At 36.7% G+C, this 17,874-nt stretch overlaps 3 protein-coding genes across 5 annotated transcripts; 1 reads left to right on the plus strand and 2 right to left on the minus strand.

Moving 5' to 3' along the window:
• Window positions 1–15: 15 nt before the first annotated feature.
• On the plus strand, window positions 16–3,971 carry LOC140813637 (GATA transcription factor 24-like). Of its 2 annotated transcripts, none has more exons than XM_073172242.1 (7): window positions 16–460; window positions 909–992; window positions 1,085–1,218; window positions 2,085–2,189; window positions 2,376–2,484; window positions 3,324–3,395; window positions 3,563–3,971. In XM_073172242.1, the coding sequence occupies exons 1-7, from the start codon at window positions 101–103 to the stop codon at window positions 3,650–3,652; spliced, it is 954 nt and encodes a 317-aa protein (XP_073028343.1). In that variant the 5' UTR covers window positions 16–100; the 3' UTR covers window positions 3,653–3,971. The 2 variants fall into 2 exon arrangements, with proteins under 2 accessions (XP_073028343.1, XP_073028344.1); XM_073172243.1 differs by having other exon boundaries at window positions 2,379–2,484.
• LOC140813636 (probable glycosyltransferase At5g03795) lies at window positions 3,563–6,288 on the minus strand. 2 transcript variants are annotated; one of them, XM_073172241.1, is made up of 6 exons: window positions 6,074–6,288; window positions 5,711–5,986; window positions 4,988–5,274; window positions 4,506–4,726; window positions 4,266–4,423; window positions 3,563–4,168 (listed from the first exon to the last, which is right to left on the minus strand). In XM_073172241.1, exons 1-6 carry the CDS (start codon window positions 6,203–6,205, stop codon window positions 4,070–4,072), a joined length of 1,173 nt encoding a protein of 390 aa, XP_073028342.1. In that variant the 5' UTR covers window positions 6,206–6,288; the 3' UTR covers window positions 3,563–4,069. The 2 variants fall into 2 exon arrangements, with proteins under 2 accessions (XP_073028342.1, XP_073028341.1); XM_073172240.1 differs by having other exon boundaries at window positions 5,711–6,288.
• Window positions 6,289–7,250: 962 nt separating this feature from the next.
• LOC140813509 (dynamin-related protein 3A-like) lies at window positions 7,251–17,833 on the minus strand. The gene is made up of 20 exons (XM_073172008.1): window positions 17,324–17,833; window positions 15,890–16,172; window positions 15,740–15,768; window positions 15,556–15,657; window positions 15,031–15,099; window positions 14,891–14,950; window positions 14,499–14,612; window positions 14,380–14,428; window positions 13,865–13,974; window positions 13,286–13,378; window positions 13,080–13,172; window positions 12,863–13,000; window positions 12,128–12,241; window positions 11,933–12,028; window positions 11,788–11,830; window positions 11,000–11,181; window positions 10,755–10,901; window positions 9,000–9,052; window positions 8,235–8,334; window positions 7,251–7,793 (listed from the first exon to the last, which is right to left on the minus strand). Exons 1-20 carry the CDS (start codon window positions 17,699–17,701, stop codon window positions 7,515–7,517), a joined length of 2,532 nt encoding a protein of 843 aa, XP_073028109.1. The 5' UTR covers window positions 17,702–17,833; the 3' UTR covers window positions 7,251–7,514.
• Window positions 17,834–17,874: the final 41 nt, after the last annotated feature.

Below are 17,874 nucleotides of genomic sequence, written 5' to 3' on the forward strand. Positions count from 1 at the left end.
AAATTGGGCCGTAGATTTGTGCTAAAATTGCAAAAGAGCCCTTCCTCCGAGGGACTTGCCATAGACTTGGACACCCCGTATCGTCAAATCTCCACATCCCATGTACGGACAACCACATTCCTCCATGAACAGCGCCAACGTACAACTCCTCCAGAAGCATGGAACAAATCGCGCCGGCAAGGACGAGAAAGAAGATGTCATTCAGTGCTCCAATGGAGACTCCATAGAACAGATTCCCTCATCTCAGATCGGTTACGACGCCCCCCACTCGCCGCACGCGCTCCATGATTCCGCTGGAGGTGGGGTCATGGACGGCGTGGAGGTTGTTGGCCCTCACGCGCTCTACGATTCGGCTTTGGCCCCGGTCGTGGCTTCTGCTGGTGGGGATGTTGGTGCGGACCAGCTTACGCTGTCGTTTCAGGGGGAAGTTTATGTTTTCGACTCCGTTACGCCGGAGAAGGTATTTTGCCCCTCATTCTGTTTTTCGTTTGGTAATTGCATGGATTTTTGACTTAGAAGTTACGGAATTTAGTTTATCGTGTTTGAAATTAACTTTGCTGTTGGAAATTTGTTGCTTTGGAACCTTCATTCTTTACGTGGGTGGTGTGATTCGCTAGTCTCTTTGGTTTACCTGATTGTGTGTTGAATTAACTGTAGAATAAAGCTTAACTAGTCAGAGAGATGAGATGATGGATGGTATAAGATTGTTTTCTCATACAGAATGGAAGTATTCATCTTTGATTTTTCATAGGTCAACTCGAGAATCTGAAGTGAATGTAGGTTATTATGGATCATTGACATTGTAGTGTGACATGTGGCCACGGTTTTAGGCTTTTTATCTTTAGTTGCCTTGTGCTTAGCTTGTCTGTGACAATTTAAGGGTTTTCCTCCCCTTCATTTATGTTCAGGTTCAGGCAGTACTGTTACTGTTGGGCGGCTATGAAGTACCCACTGTTATTCCTACGCCTGGGATGACTCCTCCAAACCATAGGGTGTGGATAAATTAATTTGATTTTCGTGTACTGAAATATCTTGACATGTCATGAATTTACACCTGTTAAGACTTTTCCATTTGCCTCAACAGGGCTTGGCTGATCAAGCCGGAAGGTCGAGTCAGCCACAAAGGGTTGCTTCTTTGAACCGTTTCAGAGAAAAGAGAAAAGAAAGATGCTTTGATAAGAAGATTCGCTATATTGTGCGCAAGGAAGTTGCTCTCAGGTAATATAACTATCAGAGAATGTCCAGTAATGATGGGTGATTTGTTATTGTTCTCATATTCAGTCTCTTATTTCCGCTTCTTGACTCATTGGAAAGTCTTGTATGCTAAATTTTTATGGATAGCAGCCTATATTGTAGTTTCGCTTCAGTTTGTCAAACTTTTATTCTGATTGTTTTTTTTTTATGATTTGCATAAAATGAGTCTTTCAGAGTGTATTATTTTTTTGATGTGATGTGTATAAATCACCTGATTCAGTGAACATTTAAGCATTAGGTGTGACTGTGCTTGTGAGACAGCACACTGTAGTTCTCAATTTTTTTGAGAGGGGAAGAATGTATACTTCCATTTATTGTTTCAATGGATAAGTTTAGTGTAACCTTTGTGTTCCATTCAACATAAGTTTTTTGTTTTCTTTATGCTGGGTTGAAGTGTGTTCAATTATGGTTTATCAAATTGATATGATGTGATATTGGTGGTCACTACGGACTTAAAAACATGTCACAACAAAGTTTTCACTCGATATTCAAGATGCGCTTGGCTAGTTCTAAAACATACTATATGTTGTAAATTAGTTTGACTAATTAAACAGTGTGCTCTTATGTTCTACGAGATTAAGCAGCTTGCTATTCTTAGGTAACAAGAGAGATTCTACATCGAGACATACTTTATGATGGTTTCAGGATCAATATCTTCAAATCATAATGTTTGGATTCGGCATAAGATTGGTGTCCAGAAACTGGTAGCAAATCATGTCAATCCTAAATTCCTAATTATCATATTTAAAAATCAATGGCTAGCACAACTCATTGACATACTGATTTTAAATCTGCATCTTTATATAGTACATGTATTATGAATCTTCCAGGATGCAGCGCAAGAAAGGTCAGTTTACATCATCCAAGTCAGTTTCTGAGGAACCAGGTTCATCCACTGCAGATTTTGATGCTGGCCAAGAAGAACGGGAGACCTTGTGAGTGTCATTTTTTCACTTTTGTGATTCTGTTATCTGTTAAGCCTCGTTGTCCTCTTCCTTTCTTTTCTTGTTATTTTGACATAGCAGGTAAATAATTACATTGAGCCACAGTGGAGATGTATTGATCTATGCTTTAGTTTGTTAATGGATTTTTAAGTGTCAGTTGGATTTCCTTGCCTATAGCAGATGTAGACATTGTGGGATTAGTTCGAAGTCCACTCCTATGATGAGACGTGGGCCAGATGGACCAAGGACACTGTGCAATGCATGTGGTCTCAAGTGGGCCAACAAGGTGTTGTATATCACTGGTTTAGTATTTCTTTCAGATCGGCCATGAGTTTGATTTTTCTAATGTGGAACTTTATCTGCGTACTGTGAATGCCACTTTTAGTAAATGTCGACGCCATGTCCAAATAAAAATTCTCATATGTATATGTACTCATTCGTTTTAAACAAACCAACCACAACAAAAACTTGATATTTAAATTAGTCATTCAACTGGTTATTTAAATTCAGTGCTTATATTTGTTCATTATCGAGAACACTTGCTGTGGTAATAACACCTATCTGATTGTGTTAGTCTTTGATTTGCCTTTTTTAAGTTATTTATACGCATGCAGTAAATTCTTTGTTTGGTGCTATTGGCTTTGATGAGTTCATGCACAAGAGTTTTATATGATCCATTTTAGTAAAATGCTTGACTGCTAAAATGACTTCTGAAAGCATATTTCTAAATTCTGTCATAACTTTGAAAGTGTTCTCTCTCTACAAATTTTTACAAAAATTCCTGAAATTTCATCATTTCCATTTTTATATTTTTAGTCCGGTTATCTCTATTTAACATTACCAGCTGAAGAAAGTTGCCCTCCCTCGTGTGCGTTTGAACCCAGATTCTGCTCTTTGCTACTTGCGAGTCAGTTTTTACATTAAGATCATTTTGACCTTTTTATATGGAAAAACACTTCAAATACAAGATAGCAATAAAAACTCATTTCATGAAGTCCAAATAAATTATTGTGTGTGGATAAAATTCAATGATACCACATCTAGTCCATTCTAAATTTTCTTATTGTTGAATCGATGCAATTACTTCTCTCTAAATTACTCATATTGAAGCTTTTGCTGTTGCAGGGAGTACTTAGAGACCTTTCAAAAGTTCCAATTGTTGCCGTGCAACCACATTTTATGGATGCTGTTGAAATTGTACGTCACTATTTAAATTTAAAAGTTTATCATATCTGCGATGAAAGAATTGAGAAGTTTCTCATATCTGTGATGAAAGCCACATATTCTTTCTTTCATTTATTCTCCTAAATTTCATATGAAGAGTTTTATGTTTTCTTAGTGTACACTTTCATTTTCATGCACAGAGCAATGGTGAAGCTCGCGGCGCAGATACCATTACCCCTGCTGCTAATGCAATTACTTCCAACGCAGAAAAGACAGTGTTGAACGCTTAAAGGTGATTAAGAAATTACTCTGCCAGTTGTGATGAATTAGATGCTGATGAATGGAGTGAGACTTGAACCGTCTTTCGACTTGTTTGAATATGAGAGTTTCTTGTACATATACTTCACGTACTATTAGTTGGATATGCGGGATCAGCTAGAGTACATATAGGCCTTTCCTTTTCCTTTTCTTTTTCCGATTTAAGTTGCATGAAAATCTTGTTCACAAATTTGTTGTTCCTGGAGAACAAACATAATGGGAGACCAGAAATGTATTAAATCCGCTGCTTTATTAGCTTTAAAATTTGTATGTAATGTCGACTTCTTTATATCATGTTTGCCGTAACAACGATCCCAAGTATGGTTTGTCATTTCACACTACAATTTGGAGAAAAGAGTAAGAACAGAGTAACAACTTGGTGGAGCTCATTACTTAACGACGTTCCTCCTCAACCATAGATCATATATTACCATATGGAATGCATCAAATTTCACCGGGGGCGCATTCCACTGGAAATGTTTCTGCACCTGTTGATCCATAGAAAATAAGGTAAGTAGTTGCAATATTCAAGATTGACTCTTGGGTCTAAAATAGATTTTTTTTCCATATTTTTATCTTACCGACCTTGAGTAGATTGTTGTGTAACATTCTGTATTCTGCACCTGCTTTGGCCTTCAAAATGTCCTTGAGTTTGTACACATCTGCCTCTTTCAAAAGAAGAGCAAATTTTCGCCATTCAAGAATGTCAACAAATGGCAAATCAAAGTGATCTCCCAAGATTACTGCAAATGGCAGATCCCAGATCAAATTATAGAAGCAAAAAAGGATTTGGAAAAAATGCTACAGTAATATGATGTGATTTACCAGGAACACATCCGTAATGAATCGCCCTAGTGATTCGAGCACTTGTGTGACTTGAGCTGGCAGGACAAATGCAGAATTTTGCACTGTAAAATTTGTAAATTGTACTTAGTTTAGGCACTGTTTGGTTCTGAAAATAAAGTTCTTTGTCTTTTCCCCATAGATGCACCAGCTTCTTTCTTATATCCGAATTGCATTTGCCTTCCCAGTAGCCAAGAATTGTCCTGCCACTATCAAACATCAGCCTATGCAACATGTTTTGGATAGAAGAAATTGATCGATAAATTGTGGCCAAAGAACTTTTGGTCGTAATCGAATCAAGTGCAAAACCTAATATATTATTGTCATGAAAGCATATCCAACAATCTCTCGAAAGTGATTGCTTCAACTAATAATTGGACCCCAAAACTTGGAACTATGCATAGTTCAGATTTTGTGTTTCATCGCTGTAGCTAAGATTATTGAGCTCGAAACGCCATAAATACCTCCTGTGTAAGGCATATCCTCCAGCTGGTTGTGCAAATGGCTGATTTATTTGAGGAACTGCAAAATCTTTGTGTGGGATGAATCCATGTCTATAACTAGAAGAACAGGCAGCTCGTATGGAGTTCTTGACGAGCATATGAACGCCTTGAGTCGCTCCTAAGTCGAATTCATGGCATGATACGAAGAAGTGGTCGGAGCCGAGTGTTCTGTTCCAGTACGGGTACTTGAGGATTAAGCCCTCGACATAATCCTTGACATATGATTCCATTTTCTGGTACGAGGATACCTGGCGTAGCAGAGGACGTCAATCCAAAGAAATGCCAATTTAATTCCTATAAATATTAGACTTGAAGAGGGAGATAAAAGGCTACGATTGGAAGACGGGGAGTATCGCAAATGGCGGAGGCTGAATCGGGCCGGACCAATCCCCAGCGGCAGAATATCAAAAACATTACTACACACAGCAATGCCACCACCGGACCCACACCCCAGCCGCCGTGTTCCGCCTCAGCCCGCCACATTATCGTAATTATTTTACTATTTCTTTACAGGAAGAATCTATGGAATCCAACTTTAGAATAATAAATAATTATACTTATATATAAGTTTAATTTGCATGGCGTTTTTTCGCTGGCAACTGTTCAGAAACAAGAAACAAAGAAAATGAATTTATATATATATATATATATATAAAGATTTGTACGTAATTAGAATTTGCTTACCTTTTGGCGAATTTTGTGACAAGAAAGTGGGATGAAGAACAAATGGGCATGATGAGGATCGTCTGTCAGAAACGAGCTCTCTCTGATATTCTTGAAAAAATAGCTTTCACTTGCATACTTCCAATGAATCGTTCTTGGTGTACTATCATCATATTCATCTCCATCTCTGTATGCATAAATCTTGAACTTCCTCTCCATTTCGTCGTAATTTCTCCGAAAAACATCTGCCGAGTGATAAACATCTTCAACAATCTCTACAGAACCATTCCACTGCGTCTGATCAGGAAACCCACGAAAAAATGTTGGAAAATAATTTGAAAAGGTTAAAGGAAAAAGACAAAGGACAAGAAAGGGAGCATTTACTGTGGCGAAATCCGATGGCAAGATTGGAATGGTGACGAGAAAGATTGACAAGAGTGAATAACAGAGGAGGGAACAGATGCAAATGGCGAAGAGATGGCGATGAACTGCACGGAGAAGAAAATATCTGAGCATTGTCGATTGTGAGAAGAAGTAAAGAATTATCGCTTTTCGTCTTTTTGATTAATTTTTGGTGTTTGTGTGGGAGAGAGAGTGGTATTCTTGAAGAAATCAGCGGAGGATTTTGAAGGACGAATCAAAATTAGAGGGATTATGAGGATTTTTTTTTATGAATTTTTGGTAGTTAAGTTGGTTAAGTGCGGCGAGAGAGTGAAGTACAGGTAAACTAGCTTAGTGGCTATACGTATATTAAATATTTGTATATTATCCATGTAACGATACATGTATTTTTTAACATTATTCTTAAGAAAAATTGCACAAGTACATCTTGTTAAAATTATGAAAAAATAAAAAACCCCATGTATAAAATAAATTGCATCTAAAACCTTCGTTTTTTAAAATGACATAGAACTTGTTACAAACAGTCAAATAGGGTGAATATGCTCAAGTCTTTTTAAAATAAGGGTTAAATGTGCTTACTTACCTTTTTTTTAAAAAAAAAAATAGAAGATATATTAGTATATTAAGTTTTTTAGAGGGTTTTATATATCTTGTACTTTCGGAAGGACTTGATGTAATATGCCATTAGAATCGAGTGGACAATCAGTCAAAAGATTTAGGACAATTGAAACTAGAACTAAAAAATATAGATAAACAGGCCTTCTGTTCCAATCCAGGATCACAAAAAAGCAATCTTCAAGTGGAGTGATTTCCTACTTATTTTAATTGGCCATATAGTCGACAGTCATTCAGTCGAAACCCTTTCAAATGCCATGGACCAAAGTCGATTGTGGCTTTTAGCCTTTAGGACAAGAAAAAGAAAAAATAAATAAATCAAATCGTATGGAAGGGTAGAACCTTAGTATGCATATATTGTTAGATCATAATTTGTGCACGAAAAAACAAAGAAAAGGAGAGCGACAGAAATCAAAACATGCTATAAGAATACAATTTACAGGTTGATAAAAGTGAGAAAAGTAAGCAAAAGATATGACAGTAGTTACATACAAGTAAATTTCTCACGGCAAACCAAAAAAAAGGATGAATATTTGCTACAAACATTATAAGGAGGGAAGCAACATCTCCTATTTCATTGAGGCATTTTTAACAATTGCATTTATAACAATCCGATCATCATTAGGACAAAAAAAATACTATATGGGTCGGAAAACAAATGGTCAACATCACTTATGTATTCATTTAATAGAAAGATATGCGTCTTACCAAGTACCAGAAGCAAAACATATGAATTTACATGTTTTCAGGAATAACGACACGTGGGCGTGACACGAATGTGGTGATGGTAGTTGAATTCTTCACCAATCTAGATGTCAACTGATGGATATAGACCAGTAGTAGAATTTCGTCCAGCACCATTGGAATCGGAATTACCATAAAAAGGTGAGTGGAGCTCCCCAGAATGTGATGACTTTCGTGACTTAGGGTTTTTGGGAGATGCAGAGTATGATTCGGAGGAACCACTGCTAGTGTTATAAAAGGATGAGGTGGGAAGCCCGTGGATCCTTGGCAAGCCTGTTGGGTCAGTGTTCAAGCTGTATCCCCTTTCTACTGACTCAGCTTCAAGAGGCAGTTCATCCAACGTCTAACGTTCAGAAAAGGAGAAGTGAGAAAAAACCAGAATTCTATCGTCTAATAAAACACAGCACAGCACATATAGGTTCGACATAAATATGATTATGAATAGTGATGTGACGGCTGGTTTAATTGTGTTAATAACTCAACGGCCATTAACTTTCTAAACAAAGATTGGTGAAAAGTCGAACTGTTGCTTGACGTAGCTCTGAATGGATGAGACTCCATACCAAGAATGTTCAATGCACCAAGAAACATAAATCTATGCGAAATAAAGCTATCAACCATCACAAATATTGAAAAGAAAAGCAAACAAGGCCATAACGGGGCAAGAGAGAATAAAAACGTGATCAGGCATTTCTGAAGGAAATATTCAAATATTTCGAGTAAGCTCTTGAGGTACTACAAGCCGACAAGGGATGCCTGTAACACTTAAAATTCCAGCACTAACCCGGAAAGCTTGCTGCAGGACACGAAGTGACTCCCGGGTACGCTTTCTCTTCATGGCTACCTCGTCTGGTTCCTGTAACATCTCTTCGAGCAAGTTGTCTCTGCCCAAAACATAAAAAATTACAAAAAATCCAAATTTAGGCAATTGAGGAAACTATGAAAGGCATGAAATGTATTTAGCTAAAATAATAATCGACACTTCAAACCCTTGCAAACAGGGAAAAAATGTTATATATTGAACAACTCTTGAACTCAATCCAATCAATAAATGACACCATGCAAAGAACACGGTTAAGAAAACTTCATTAAAACATGGATGTGAAAGGAAGCTGTAGTAGTAATTTCTATCCCTTTGTTTGTTCTCGAGTAGGATGAGAGAAGGATGAATCAATGCAGATTACAACTTACAGACCCAAGCCAAGCAATAAAGTTACCGTGAAAAGATAATAAAATAGGCTTCTGTTTGGACAGAAGAACACATGTAAGAAAACTTCTGTGTAAAACATGGATGGGAAAGAAAAGGAAAGTTGTAGTAATTTATATCCCTTCGACTCATTCTAGAGTGTGATGAGACAGAAATGAAGTGACAAAGTTTTTCCAACTAAGGCATGCAAGTGTCTCTCCGCTAGCCTGTGTATTATTCTGATTTCAGATATAACCTATTGATTGAAAAAAGAAAGCTGACATATCCATTTGACTTTGCTTGTTTGGTTTTTATCTCTTTGACTATACAAAATTACACAAAGCTTTTAGAAACATAACATGCCTGTAAAGCTTTTTGATGAAAACATTGTGCAGCTCCCGCTTGGTGTGGTTTACCTGCATTACCATAACAACAATAAATAAAATTATTAAACAAATATGTATGTAATTTAAAGTCACAAAGAGGACAAGTCAATATCTGAACAGCAGCAACTGCTACAAAAATTTGCCCAGGAAAAAAAGAGAATAAGAGAATACTGAACAGCTTTAACCATCAAAACACAAATAGGACAACTGATTTGTCGGGATTAGAATTTGGTCAGAAACAATGGTGCAATGGGCAAGAATTAAGGACAGACTGCTGAAATCAAGGATAAAGTGCTGGAAGATTCAGAAATAAGGAATTAATTAGAAGGATTTTATTTTGTTTTCTTTTTTAATATTACATGCATTCATGCATTCTAGCCACGACGACAGATTTCTCGCTGGGGAAATTAATTGTATTCAATGTGTTTAAATGGCTATTGTTGAAAGGAATAAGAATATCTGAGAAAGCGAAATTCTCTCAAAACGAGCCTCGAACCTATCTAAAATATATTGATCATCTCATAACATGATCCAAACTTGAGACCATAACAAGTTGCTATTAGAACCAGTCGTCATGGGGGATTCCAAGCACTACAACCACAATTATCATCTCATAACATGATCCAAACTTGAGACCATAACAAGTTGGTATTAGAACCAGTCGTCATGGGGGATTCCAAGCACTACAACCACAATTAGAAGCTTTTGTAAAGTTGTATCGAGAGGACATGGCAGCCAATGAAAGAAGGCAGCAAGCTCTTCTTCAACAATTGGAGGAGATATCCAAATGTCAGTCAACCATGAGATTGGAATAACCGAAGAAGATCGGGGCAAAGACAGCAGCAGTCAACGGGGCCCCAGTGACCAGCATTCTGAAGGACATCGAGACAACGAGGATGACTAATCAAAAGTACCTAAAAATTTGAAGCTAGATTTTCCCTGGTACAATAGTCAATCAGATCTGGTGAGATATCTTAGCAATGTGAAAAAAAAAATTGACACCAACACGGACAAGAGAAAGACAAGAAAGGATTGGTCTCTTTCCACTTTCAGTGAGATGGTGAACCCTAATTCCCCAAATGGTAACGAGATCATCCAAAGTTATAGTGGGAAGAATTTAAGAAGTACCGCCATTTGCGCTTAATCCTTGAGATACTCCTATAACAATTGTTCTTGAGATGGTGGAGAATTTTTCAGAATAGCAAGAGAGCAACAACAATTTGGAAGATTCTGGAATCAAGCACGATTTCCAAAGAGAGGCAGATGTAATAGGCAAAATAATTAAGGACAAACTGCTGAAATCAAGGATCAACTGATGGAAGATTTGGAAATAAAGAATTAGTTATAATGATTTTATTTAGTTTCCTTTTTTAATATTGCATCCATTCTAGCCCTGGATAGGGGGAATCACGGCTGATTTCTTGCTAGGAAATTAAATGTTGTCTTTGCATTTAAATGGCTATTGTTGCAAGGAATAAATCCAGACATCTAAAATCAAATAATGAATGTGAGATCACGACATTCTCTCGAAACGAGCTTTGAAACCCGATCCAAAATACATTAATCCTCTCATAACATGATCCAAACCTGAGATCACAACAAATGGCATATATGATTGCTTTCTTTATCGCATATAAGGAAATCATCACTAAATGCTGAAGTGAGAATGTCCATGGGATGTAAGAACCAAGTAAAGAAAGAGAATTGAAAGAAAATGATAAAAACAAATTACCAGAAAATGCATGATTGCTTTCGGTACAGAATCCTCAATATTCTTCCGGACAATGTCATAATATGACCTCAACAACAGCTTGGTAACAGCAATCTCGATAGTCTCATGATCCGAATGAGCTTCTGAGGGCCTTAATACAGCAGGGGGCTTTAAGTGAACAGGAAATACACGTGTTAGGACGGCGAGCAAGACGAAATAAAGCAATAAAAGCAGAATGTAGCTCAGCTAAAAAGAATACCACATACCTCTCTCAAATGAATCATCGAAAAACTCTGCTCCAAGTTCATAACATGTCCATTCATCTGCTCCAAGTTCATAACATGTCCACTGAATGGTTTGCTAGTTGAAGAATTATCTTTAACAGCCGTTCGATTGTCATGACCACCAAAGATCGAAGATATCCCCCAGGTTGAACCAGCATTGCTAACTGGTCGGTAACATATAATTGACATTAAGTCTTTCAGGTGGTAATTAACTTCTCCTATGCGAGAACCATTGCACTTGAGCAAATAAATGTAAATGTATGCTCAATGTAGACTGGTAGAGCGACTCAGATCTCATTCAAATAGCTAAATTTAGGATTTAGAATGTATGCTCAAGGTAAATAGACTCAGATCTCATTCAAATAGCTAAATTTAGGATTTAGATTTGGACATATATTTCGTTAGTCATAAGAACAAGGTCGCGTGGCTAACAGCTTGCTTTTAGAGAGGAAGAACTTGTTTTTACAGCTTAATAATTCTTCCACTCTTGTTGAATTGAAGACAAAGTCTAAGTTCCTCTGTCATCACGTGCTTTCAAGTTGGGGTGATTGTAAACAGATGGTGTGTGTCAAACTCTCACCAAGCAAGCAGTCAATTTGATCAATTAGGTTTTACTATTTGATTTAATTTGATATCAATGTATTGGTCATGGTGAAATAAAATTTAACCAATAATATTTTTACATTTTCCCTCTTGGAAGAGTAATATACAGGCAAAAGTTAATGGTAGCATCATAATCATTTTTAACAAAGAAAAGTCACAAGAATTACCAGATGGTGCAGTTTTTTCAACATCTGCAACTGGTCGAATGCCCTTTTGCCCATGGAAAGAACGTCAACATGATTAATCAACAGAATAACTGGGAAAAATTAAAGTTCGGGATTTAACTTGGAGGCTATTGCCGAACAAACTTACCAGCTCAGGAACAATGCCATTCACTTGTCGAGCAAGAATAGCACGAGACTTTACATTTTTTTCTGAATTTTGTGATTTATCTAACTCTACTGCATCCTAATTAATAAATACAAACCAAGAATGGATGAGCATACCCTTGTTAACAACCCATATGGAAATATAAATTACAAATGCAGCAAGTGCACGTCTTTTTACCTTTTGCCTAGGAACTGATGCAGCAAACTTTGATGACTTGTTCTGTTGCAAAGCGGTTTCTAAAGCTTTATTTCCACCAATAAAATTTGGATGGGAAGTGTTTACGTAATCCATCTACAGAACAGAAAAAAAAGAATCTCAATCCAAAAATATCCAAGAATAAAAAAAATTAATCCATAAAAAACATTTGCAAGGAAATTTAAGGCAAAAGATGATGTGTCTACTTTATAATGATGCAAAAGAAAAGAGCACCAAGGTATATATGAGGACGGTATTGAATACATGTCAGAGGAAAACATAATGGGGGGTCAGGTTTCACATATAAAACACAATTTATGTTGGCTGCTTGGCATACTACAATCCTTCTGCATGAGTTGTGCCAGTTTGGATACAGGTAGATTGTTAAAGTTATTGAAAAAAGGGGCTAGAATGGAAAAGCATGTACTTCACAGTCTTCACTCTAATAAGAAATAAATGCTACATTACTGTGAATTTTTTAATCATATAAACACAAGCATTCTGAAATTGTAAGTTCAAAAGATAATAATAGCGACAATAATAAAAGTGATAACGAGAAGCAATTATAACACTGCGGACACTGATATTTTTAAACATCTGGCTCTCAAATCTCAATGCTCCTAGATTGCTATGCAGAACCAATGTTCTATATTTTTAGGATTCAGAAATGATATGGAAAAAAGAAACAAGCTATGGAACTTCAAAATTGCATATTACCTCCATTTCCACAATGTGTCCTATCATTGTCTCTGATGGTTCAAGACCTTCTCTCAAAAAATTTCCAACCACCTCGTCCATGCGCTTTCTGAGAATTGGAAAACGCTGCAATTCATTAACCATACATCGATGACTCATCTGGAAAAAAAAACAGTGTTAATATCCCTAGCAAAATAAAACACATCTATAAACTATGATAATTTATAAAAGCAAGCACCTTGATTAGCTCATCATAAATAAATCTAGCACACTGAAGACTTGGATCCAGCAAGCGAGCTATTTGTCTCCGAATGAGAACTTCAAAAGGAACCTACATGTTTGTATTTATTTCAAGAACATGTCAGGAGGAATGTCGAATGCTAAATAAATTATCTTAGATTTTCTTTTTTTAGAAAAAACGAAAAAGACACAGCTGAGACTTACTTCTGGCACAAACAATGCAGATTTGGGACCCGTTGCATTTTGAATGGCAGTGTGGATGTCATCATCTGTTAAATCTGCACATGGATCTACCTCCTGCAGAAAGGGATAATGAAAAAAAAGTTTAATCTAACATTCAATTTAACATCTTCAAGAATTCCAAAGCTCAACAAATTACTGGCCATGAGAAGATTTGACAAAAAATATTTTTCACTTAAAAAGATCAAGCAAGCATTGGTCAAGACAGCAGTATTCAACTTTTAGGGCTAAAATTATGCCACTTTAAATTCACACGGGAAAGAATACAGGGCAGCTCAACATATGTCATGTCTTCGTTCACTCAATAATCTTCCTTTCTCTTACCCAACAAAACACTTATGGTTGCCCCAGTGAGGAAAAACTCTTTGTTCTACAGAGTAACCAAAGGATGGATTATATTAAGAAAACAGTGTTAAATTTTCACCCGTGAGATTTAAAACAGATCTTCAGTACAATATTTTACACTTGTGAGATATTTAAAACTGATCTACAGTAAAATATTTTACAAAGCATATCCACGACATTCTAATCAAGAGCACAAACCTCCAAGCACTTCACAAATATATTTTGGAAAATGTAATGGATTCTAGCCCCACCAGACAACTCGGATGTTGACATTTCTTCATTTTTTCCTTCTATCATAGAAGAAAATGCTGTTTCAAACAAAACAGATATCAATTAATACGAGACGCCGGGTAATGCTGAAAATGAATAAAGGCAACACAAGCTTGGACTTCTCATGCTTGATTAAATGTTAGACGACAACGACAAATGCTGAAAGAAGAGAAACTGCTATGTAACCAATATATTTATTGCATTATAATTATCAATCCAAAAAATTTATTGTTCCATATACCAAACGATTCAAATAAGGAACACTGATGAATCACGATAGGCTATTTTGCAAAATAAGCCAATGACATCAACAACAAATGAGCTCTACGCAAAACCCGCACCAAACTGCTCGCGAATGGCTTGATTCATTCGCAGGCCAACAAATATATGTAAAAATTAATATCCAAAGTAATGTCTGAACAAGATAATTAGAGGAAATATACCATCAGAATATTTTGAAAGAATGTTAAGCAATAGTGCTCCCTGGCCAGCCTGTAAGTCAGTAAAAGTTCAGAGAGTAGCAAACAAAGAAAATAGTACACGTAGACAAGTTTAAAAAAACCTTAGATTCAGTAATCTCTCCATAGCTTGCATGCTCCTTTGCAACAGAAACAAGAGCAGCACTTATGCGTGCCTTCAGTCCTGGAAGAATTGCCTTAATATGCTGCACAAGAATCTGTTTAACAAGGAGAAAGATTATACCGTACACCTATCACAGAAAAAAATCTTCTATACAATTGTAGTGAGACGGAGAGAATGGCAACAAACTAAACTTTATGCCAAGGTAGAGTTGTTGACTAAACAATTACTCCAGAAACTGCCAAATGTTGACAGAGCTACGTGCTTCACAAACATACTAACTAGAAATGCTATTTAACTCGACTTGATGATCAAGGTCAATAAATTATATAGATTAGAAAGACAAATGTCAGGCTCAATCTCAAACATATATACCTGGTTCAACTTCTTGGCCAACTGAGGAACTCCACAGCGATCGGCAAGATCACTGTATACCTGCAAAGAAGATTAGCCCATTCAAGTGATCGGATATGAATGGGAAATTAAAACTATCAATAACAATATCAAGATCATACTGGCCGGCTGCGAAAAAATTTCTCCTCTGCTATAAGTGCATCCTTGATGCTCCGATTCAAGAGAATGTCCTGCTTGATGATAAAAACAACTCCATCAAGGAAAAAGCATTGAAAGTTATTGAGAACTTTTCATACAGCATTGATTCTCATCTGTCAAAATGAGGTACCAATCAAGTCATCAGAACATTAAACAACAAAATCACTTCCTAATGGGTCTTGAACAGCGTGCATTATATTTTTCAAACCATAGTCAATTGCAGAGACACAACTAAACAAATGCCGAAAGATTTGTAAACTAATTACTATTAAAAAAATTAATAATAAGAAGATGCAAAACTTTCAGATTGAAAGCTTTCCGACAGTCTAAAAGGTTCAAATCAGCTAAAATTTTAAGACCTGAAAAATAGCATTTTAATAACTAAACAGAAAAGGAACAATTCAAGCTTAGCAGCTAAACAGATTACAAGGTAGCGTTCTCTATCATATGCAGGTATCATATGCATCTTTCTGAAATTTAAGTATTACCTCTTGACTACGATTCACAACACCTACATAACCAAGCTGAAGAGGAATCACTTTTCCGAGCAAAAAGTTGCGGGCATCGGTACCTCTGTCCATAATATCCAACTGAAGAACCAAAGTTAGCATAAAAAACAATATCTTAGAAAAAATGCCTACCACACGAGAATTAGGTACTTAAATTCCTCACCTTCGTAATTACACCAATAGTTCTATTACCTGCAGGCAAAAACTTCACAAATTAGTTTGAGAGTCCAAAACAGAGCATATTGCTGTTTATTGAAATGAGTTTTGGTAATAAAGTTTTTCTGAAAATTAATGGATTAACAACAGAACCAACCATCAGGATCAGCAATTCCAGCCATCTGAAGGGCATCTGAGTTGGCTAGATCAGAATTTGCAGGCGATACAGCCAGTATCAAACAACTTGGAATTTTAATGTACGACATTATCATAGTTCTAATGCGAGCTTCAATATCAGTCGGCTGGTCACCGACAGGAACTTTTGTAAGTCCTGGTAGATCCACGAGAGTTATGTCAAGAACATTTGGCGAAAAAATCTTTAAACGAATTTGTTTGTCTGAAACACCCTTGTTTTTTCCTGCTTCTCTCTCTGTATCAGCCTAAATAAAATTTCAACGGTCAAATTCAAGAATAATCAACAAGAAAAAAGAGTGTAGGAAAATAAGTGAAGAAGAAAGTAAGATTATAGCAATCAAAGCAATGAGAATAGCATAAAGATTTGGTTTGAAAATAAGTGAAGAAGAAAGTAAGATTATAGCAATCAAAGAAATGAGAATAGCATAAAGATATGGTTTGCCCAGTGGTAACCATGAAGCATGCTGACCAGATCTTTCGCAAACAAAATCAGCATGGTACTAGAATTCTAACCATTTAAATAACTCAATTAACTATGAGAATTCAACGTAAATTTGCTTTATTTGGTTGATCCACAGTCATCTGGTTTTGGCAAAGTAATTTTGAATGACTTCATCTGATAATCAGCGGATTTGCAATTGCAACTTCTGAGAGAATGTCAAATGAATACGAATATGAACTAAAAATATATTAGATTCAAAAGGTGAGTTCAAATTCCCAATTTTTTTGTTGCCAAACCTGCACTATGGATTTAGATGATAGATTTTAAAACCATATAGGTCAAATCGATAAATCCGAACGAGCCAAAAAGAAAATGTATGCGGTCAAACTCAGACCTCGAACCAAAAACACAAATAAGTAACCCTTTTGAAATCTTTGGTTTTCAGAAGCTAGTTGATAACCAATGTAACCATCAACTACCATAACAAAGAGTTCACTCAAAAAAACCGCAATAAGAATCGATCAGGCACCATGGACCAAAATAATATGCAGAAAAAGGCAGCAACTGTACAGCCAATGCTCACATTGATCTTTACGAAAGGAAAAAAAATTGCAAGTCTTCTATTTGCATCCTAGAAATAAAGAGAGTCGAAACCACCAACCCACTGAGCAGATACTGATTTAAATCCCCATAATTATATCTACATAGACGGCAAGGTATAATTTTACCAATTAGTTCAGAAATAGAGAATGGACAAAAAAGAAACTATTTTGTCCAAACATCCGTCTAAACCTCCGGAAATAAAAAAATATGAAGTTAGCTATCGACTTCATTTTCGCAAATATAAGCATACACGTAAAGATTATCTGACAAAACGAGACGGTAATTGATTTCGAATTTAAAAACACCGTCCCATAAAAAAAAAAAACCCACACGCTAATGGGAAAAAAAAACCTGAATTTCCTTCCGGATTTCATTGAAATCAAAGAACTTCTTCCCCGGCAAATGCAAGAACTCCCCCCACTCCTCGTCCGCTCCATCTGTCTTCCTCTTAGTCTGCTGCAGTTGCAGCACAAGAGGGCGCCGAGTGCAGATATCATTGCCACGAGGCAGGAAATCACGGCCCACCAACGCCTCCAACACACTGGATTTGCCGCTGCTCTGGCTACCGACCACCGCCACCTGCGGTAATTCGATCATTGACTGGCTTCCGACTTGCGCAAATATATCCTGCAGCTTGTTCGCTATAGGTATGACAGAGTGACACAACGGCGTCGCCGCTGAACCACCGCCGGCTGCAGCTGCCGACGCCGACGCCTGCTCGTCCGCCATGAGATTGATCAACAATTAGGTGATAGATTAAATGTATCACTACTTTTTCGATCGAGAGAGATTTTGAAAACCTAAAGCTGAATAATTGTGTATAAATGATTGATTCACAGTTGAAAGGGTTTCAAATGAATTTCGTGTGGTTCTCTCAAATTAATTTGAAATCTCATTTTCGT

This window comes from Primulina eburnea, chromosome 15, assembly GCF_022965805.1.
Source record: "Primulina eburnea isolate SZY01 chromosome 15, ASM2296580v1, whole genome shotgun sequence".
NCBI classification, from domain to species: Eukaryota; Viridiplantae; Streptophyta; class Magnoliopsida; order Lamiales; family Gesneriaceae; genus Primulina; species Primulina eburnea.